General features: G+C 38.7%; 1 protein-coding gene across 2 annotated transcripts; it reads left to right on the top strand.

The window, feature by feature from the left end:
• Positions 1-716: 716 nt before the first annotated feature.
• On the top strand, positions 717-4068 carry LOC133697566 (protein SOSEKI 5). 2 transcript variants are annotated; one of them, XM_062120218.1, is made up of 5 exons: positions 717-912; positions 1038-1272; positions 1396-1465; positions 1562-2395; positions 3142-3551. In XM_062120218.1, the coding sequence occupies exons 2-5, from the start codon at positions 1050-1052 to the stop codon at positions 3230-3232; spliced, it is 1218 nt and encodes a 405-aa protein (XP_061976202.1). In that variant the 5' UTR covers positions 717-912; positions 1038-1049; the 3' UTR covers positions 3233-3551. The 2 variants fall into 2 exon arrangements, with proteins under 2 accessions (XP_061976202.1, XP_061976194.1); XM_062120210.1 differs by having other exon boundaries at positions 724-912; positions 3409-4068.
• The last annotated feature ends 2828 nt before the right edge of the window (positions 4069-6896 follow it).

Raw genomic sequence — 6896 nt, 5'->3', positions numbered from 1 at the left:
ACCGTGATCATCGCTGTGTTGTGCAGTCAATGTTAGGTGTGGAGCGTAACAAAATAATAGAATAGGTGTGCATGGATTGTCAACTCAATCTCTATTTAAAATTGATCTCTCTTTGGAAACTGGTCTGAAGCTGGTTGAGAAAGTTACTTTCCTAGTACACAGTGTCTTTCCCTGAGATAATTCCCAAGTGTTGACCTTTTTTACCTAATATCATCCCATCACACTCTTAAATTCAACTCCTAATGCAATTTGAAAAGGACTCGGCAGAGAAGTTTCGTGGTGATGAGAAGTTTCGTGTTCACTTGATGATAGGTCTCAACTTAGGTTATTTTTTATATTAATCAAGTTAAGTTTATTGGATCGATTAAATCTAGTCAGATATATATATATATATTTCACTAGATTTGGAATTAATGGAAAAATCTAATAGATTTAAACGCAGGGGCTAACGATGCCCAAATAACGAAGCATGGGAAATTTATCGACCGAATTAAATATTTGACAACCTTAATAAATGCAATGGTGGGTTTACTCTAACCCCAAAAATATATGGTAAAAAACGCCTACAATTACATTTACAGAAAGGAAGAAGGCAGAGGTACATAGGAAGAGAACGACACCGTTTAAAACAGGAAGTTACTACATGCTAGGTCCCTACTAACATTCTATAGTTACTGACAGACTGCAGGTACTGAAATCCAAACGAGCCTCTTTTGTTGGGTAGCTGTTGTCTGCCGCATCCCCAATTTGAATGTCTCTTCCCCCTTTCACACTTGCATTATTTGCATAGCAATTTGTACAAGCATTCCCTCGTCTCCCTCGCCCTCTTTCTCAATGCATCACCTGACTCTCCCATAAAAATTCCATAACACCTAACATTCCTCCCCTTTCGCTTTCTCACCTGATCACCAGGTAGTGAAATCGCTTTCCCCCAGCTAGCTTTGTTTTCTTATTGATCTCCCACCACTGACTCTTCGTTATTACCACTAACTCTTTTCTGTCATCGGCATTGGATTTGTTGTTTTTCTTATTTGCAGATAGTGAAAGTAATGGCCGCTGTGAGTTCAAGAGGTGGAAGAAACTCTGAAGGAGTCCAGATTCCGAGGAACAGAGAAACCAGTCCAGAGAGATGCAGAGTAGCATGGAGCGAATCCAATAAGTTGTCCAGAAAAGTCCCTGTAGTTTACTATCTGTCCAGAAATGGTCAGCTTGAGCATCCCCATTTCATGGAGGTCCCTCTCTCTTCTAATGACGGCGGCCTCTACCTTAGAGGTAAAAAGAAACCGCTCAAATTTTCAAATTTGAAGAAAAGCCTTTGTTAGTAGCAGTAGGAGTACTTCTTTCTGCTGCCTTCTTTACCTTCTTGCATTAATTATTTAAGTATATGTTTATCAGATGTAATCAACCGGTTAGACCTCCTTCGAGGCAAAGGCATGGCTGGCCTCTACTCCTGGTCCTCTAAACGGTAAGTTGAAAAGGAGGCATTTATCCCTAACCGTCCGATGTGATTTAATTGCTTTCCTTATCTGCTCCAATCAGTCTCAAATCTTTTTTACTCCAGGAGCTACAAAAACGGCTTCGTTTGGCACGACTTAGCCGATAACGATTTCATTCACCCAGCTCACGGTCACGAGTACGTTCTCAAAGGATCAGAGCTTCTCGACCATTCTAACAAACAGCTACTCCTCGAAACGAAACCTCAAGAAACTCTCCAATCATCATCCAACAGTCAAGACTCGGATTTTCCAGTTACCTCGAGGCGTAGGAACCAGTCCTGGGGCTCAATCGATCTTAACGAGTACAAAGTTTACAAGGCTGAGTCGCCCTCCGAGTCGAATCGGAAACTCGCTGCTGACGCGTCGACTCAGACTGATGAAAGCAGGAGGAGGAGGAGGCAGGCCAAACCTGTAGTCGAAGGATTGCAGGAAGAGAAGAAAAATAGTCAGGAACTGGAGGTGAACGGAGAAGAGATTATTGAGATTTCACCCCCGCCGTCAGATTCCAGCCCAGAAACTTTGGAGTCTTTGATGAAGGCTGATGGACGGGTGATTTTGGGCGCTAGTGGTGAAGGGAGTGGCTTGAATTTGAGTCAAACGGTGGGGAACTGTGGGAGGATGAAAGCGTCTACGGTTCTGATGCAGTTGATATCGTGCGGTTCGATCTCGTTCAGGGACTGTGGGGCTACGGCAGTGAAGGAGCAAGGATTGTCGTTGATTACTGGACCATATAAGGGGAGATTGCCACGTGGAGGGAACCGCGAGGGAACACCGAGGGAAATTTCGAACAGGGTAAAATTGGAAGATAAGGAGTATTTTAGTGGGAGCTTGATCGAGACAAAGAAGGTGGAGGTGCACGCTTTGAATTTGAAGAGGTCCAATTCCTATAATGCCGATAGGTAACTTATTCTTACTACTTTCTATAAATCGATCCTCTAATTACATGCCTTGTGGCAGTTGTAGTGGGTGGTCCGTTTCAGAGATTTAGGGAATATGACCTTATTTAAGTTATTTTTATGATGAGAGCATGGCATGAATTAGTGTCATAAATTTGGAGGTTTATTTGATTTTATCAGGAACATAAACATTTATATTTGCTGAGAAACTTCAATTTAATCCCTGATTAAAAAAAAATATTTTATTGAATGGGTCTCAAGTGTTTCGAACATTTTACTAACTGGGTCTTTCTATCAATTTTTGTTACTATTTTACATCTAATATACCTTTTTTTGCACTATCATTGCTACGGAGTACTGTACTTGTATGGAGTAAAGGTTGATTTGAAGTTTCACTTGCAAAAGGGCTTCTGCATGTTTCGACTTTTTCAGGAGTATGTAAAAGTTTGGTTTCTTGCGTTGCCTCTCCCTCTCTCTCTACGGGGATTCTTTGTCAGGTCTATGATTCTCTGTTAGCCTTTTGTATTGATTTGAATGCAAGATTCGTACGGGTTTTTGGTTTTTTTCTAAGGAGCCAGCTACCATGGCCATCTAGTTTCACTTTCCTGCCCAGAATAGTGAACTGGCGTTGTTTTTATCAGTCACCCAGTTAATTGATGGTTTTACAAATGCTTGCACCTCCCTAATTGATAGTGGTCCTCTAAAACTTTATCATCACCATGTGGGGTTCTTGAATTTAATTCTTGCAGTAGAGAATTCAACTCAAGAAATCCAGGGGAAGCTGTTAGCTGTACTAATTTACAAGTACGTACCGCGCTACACCCATGGGGACCAGTGTGATAAACTACTAATTCTCCAAGTCTCGAACTTTGAAATCTTCATGCTCATATGAAGTGTCAGGACTATCCTATTCCATACAATATATAGGAGTTCACTCTTTTTTCAGCATTTTTGTGCTTCTTTTCCTTTTGTTTTTCCGTAATGACTAATCTAATTGCTTAATGGGCTAATCTCAGGAGCTCGCAGCTGCACTTGGCAGAAAAGGAGATTGAGGGGGTGCGCACCAAATGCATACCAAGGAAGTCAAAAGCAATGGCAATCAGAAAAGAAAGCAACGTTAATGTTGTTGTTGATCACAATAATAATAATAATAATAATAATAATAACGGCAGTCAAGCAGGGAGCAGAAGACTCGAGGTCCAACAAGTCGAAGATGTGGCTCGATGATGAGATTGTGAAACCTGATGCTGTAGCACGTTGCTTTTTGTAAATTTACTCTGTAGCATGGAACTGGAAAGAGAAAACTAAGAACATAGGTAAAAGAAAACAAGGAAATTAATGGCGTTCAAGAAAGTGATGCGTAGCTGCAACGGCACGGCGAGCACGCACATTGAGGGTAAAAGTAAGAGCTGGGACTCGATGTGAGAGAGAGGGGCTGTAAAGGTAGCTAATTTCATGGAAGTTTGTGTATTAATATTTCATCTGAGTTTAGAGCTGTGAGCTGGAGAATAGGGTCAATATTCCGTACAGAGGTATTTGTGGAAGTTGAATACATAATCTTTTTATTTAGCCTGTACTAAATTAAAGATTGTTTAACTATTTTGTAGTTTGTACTCGTGATTTTTGACTTTGAAACACGGGACACAAAATTTTGTCCTAGGTGTTATCGTTAACCATGGCTTGATCTTGATGGTTTCTGAAAGCACTTGCGTGAGCTAGCGAGCAATCTTGTTTTTTCAATGCTGCCATTTAGCAACTGGAGTGTAGCTTGTCCTCTAGTCTTGGAGTCTCCACTGCATCAAATTTCCAAATCATATGGCCCATTGACATAAAGTTGTGTTGAAGTCACCGCGGGACTGTTAGCAACAGGACATCATGAGCCTTCATCTTTATAACATGTTTTAGATGATATTGTTTTTCAAATTGTTTGAAAATATCCAAAAACGTAAAGAAAAATCAATTATTTTAACAAACATTATCACGTTGCCAAACAGGTTATAAGAGGCGGTGCATCTCTCACCGTGCTGGTGTATTTTTCTTTGAACTAGGGTACAAGACCCTTGTAATTGAAATCCAACTTTTCAGCAAATTACATGATGTGTTCTTAAAAGGTGTGCTCACTGCTGGGTACTTCTTTTCTTCCTTTAACTGTTCTGTTGTTTGCCCGTACATGAACTCTTAGGATACTCTGGAGATGGAAAAACCCAGTACTGCAATGCTTGCTGCACAATTCTAGGTGCTTCAATGGTAACGACACGTTATGAAACATAAAGAAAATGGTAAGAAAACATTCTTTGCCAGTACAAAATCTTGCAGCAAATTGATCTGCTAATAAGAAAAGCACCGGTGGTGGGCATGTTGCCATGGTTGTACGCTACACGAATCTATCCTACCTGTACAAGCAGTGATGCAAAATATTTGATTCTATTGAAAATGGGAAACTTTTGGGAAAGAGAATTATTGAATGGAAACATTGAAATATCATCAACACCCTGCCTAACACAAGAAGAAGTGACTGACTCTCATAGAACTACAATAATTAAACAACCATTATGATCACCATGGCTAATCAACACTCTTACTGGGCTAACTCTCTTCCGTTCAGACTGCGAACTGCCAATCTGTTCCACTATCATACTGTCAGTTGTCCAGCAGCACATCTTTGATTAACCTGTATCAAAAGCCATGGCGTAGATACTGCACAGAACCATCTTCTGTAGAAAGAACTTACCTGGAACCTCGGGAAATTAGAGTCTGTCATTGAGGGAGAACACAAATGTTTCGGACCATTTTTGCTTTATATATTCCAGGACCAAAGAATCATCCATGACAGGATTCGGTACAATCCCCCCAGGACCACTCAGGACCCATTTTATTTTGTCTGGAGTGCTGGAAGAACCTAGCATTGACGTTTCATCCTTCTTGCAAGAAACTTGTTCCTTCTGAAAACCAGAGATTCTTTAAGGCTGCAAATGATGTATGAACAACCATTACTTACTTATATCATGAGTTGAGTTCTAAATAATAAGCTCTACTCTACACAAAATGGATGGCTGATTCCAATGTCTTGAGCATGATATGATGGCTGTCAACAGTAAATTTATTATTCTCAGGACCAGGATTATGCTAGACAAGCACAACATGAAAGTCTCTTAAAGAATCTCCAACTATCAGTGAGGCAACCAATTTAATACCACCTGCAAAACAAGTCATTCTTTACTCACAATAAAATGGTCTCCTGCTTTCACTGCTTCCAAAGTAGCTGTATGCTCTTTCCCTTCTGTAACTGTAAGGTAGTTCTCAAAAGATTTTATAAGGGAACAGAACAGTTTTCCAGTTTCAGGTTTAATGTAGCGCTGCACAACGAAATAGCATCTTCATGATTCTAACATCCACATGCAACTCGGGGGAAGAACTTCCAGATGCAAAACTCTATCCATTGAAGAATTCACCGGTACACAGGATCTTAACTAACAAAACTGGCGTATTCAGACAACGTTCAATCTTTAGCAGAGAGTGGTGTAATAATAAGACTGAGAAGAACAAATTGAGTCATGGAGCAAAGCAAATACGAGCGTTTGAAAATAATTTAACACCTCGGTTGATATTCGTGCTACATGCATCTATAATCAATAATAAGGTCCAGAGGCTCAGGACGAGCAATCAAATAAACCAAGATGAGAAATTTAGGGAAACTGGGACTATGATAGACTCTGAATGTAGAGAGAAGAAACCACTCTGTTGTATTCAACATCATACCCCTTGTTGTTGCATCATGAATCAGTTTTTTACTCGGTATTAATTCAAATAACAAAATTAAAAAGCTTGCAATATGAAACTCATAGAAGCAATGAGAATAACTCTTCATCATCATAATAATCTGATATTCATCTTGCCAAAAAGCATACAAGCAATTTCAGGAACTTCTTCCAAGTTCTTGCAATACTCATTTTTAACTTTATTGAGAAGACATTGAAGTTCTGTAGCTTGATTACTACAAAACATCAACGAAGTTTCTTGGTTCAAAAATTTAAACCGAGAAAGTAAAGTTAAAAAAATATAACTATTTAATTATCATGCAACCCCTTGAAGTCAGTGTAATACCATTTCGATAACATATTATTTGACTTTTTATTTTTTATTTTATTGTTAATTGAATGTTTGCTTGGACTATTTTATTACGTATATTACAATACAAAGTCATTTTTATTATGTTTCGGACAATAGTTTTAGTTCAAATAACGGTGTCAAAGAATGAGATTGGGGGTGTTTGTGTATCCTAGTAGTGGTTGTGGTTGAAATTTTTTTATTGTTTGAAAATGTGTAAAAATAATATTTTTTTTATTTTTAAAAAATCATTTTTAACATCAAAATAAATTAAAAAAATTTATTTTAAGCAAAAAACAAATCTCAATTTTTTAGGAAACATGGTTTTGACCGCGTCCCCCAACACTATCGTAACAAGCTATGTCTATAATTTTTTTTCTTTGATGAGATTAGTTTT

This window comes from Populus nigra, chromosome 1 (genome assembly GCF_951802175.1).
Source record: "Populus nigra chromosome 1, ddPopNigr1.1, whole genome shotgun sequence".
Classification (NCBI taxonomy): domain Eukaryota; kingdom Viridiplantae; phylum Streptophyta; class Magnoliopsida; order Malpighiales; family Salicaceae; genus Populus; species Populus nigra.
The sequence above is the reverse complement of the archived record's forward strand: the minus strand, read 5'-3'. Positions and strand labels throughout refer to the sequence as shown.

Coding starts and splice junctions, on each gene's coding strand:
- LOC133697566 (XM_062120210.1), top strand. CDS start 1,050: ATGGCCGCTGTGAGTTCAAGAGGTGGAAGAAACTCTGAAGGAGTCCAG. Junction 1,273..1,395: donor CGGCGGCCTCTACCTTAGAG/GTAAAAAGAAAC, acceptor TATGTTTATCAG/ATGTAATCAACCGGTTAGAC. Junction 2,396..3,408: donor AATTCCTATAATGCCGATAG/GTAACTTATTCT, acceptor GGCTAATCTCAG/GAGCTCGCAGCTGCACTTGG.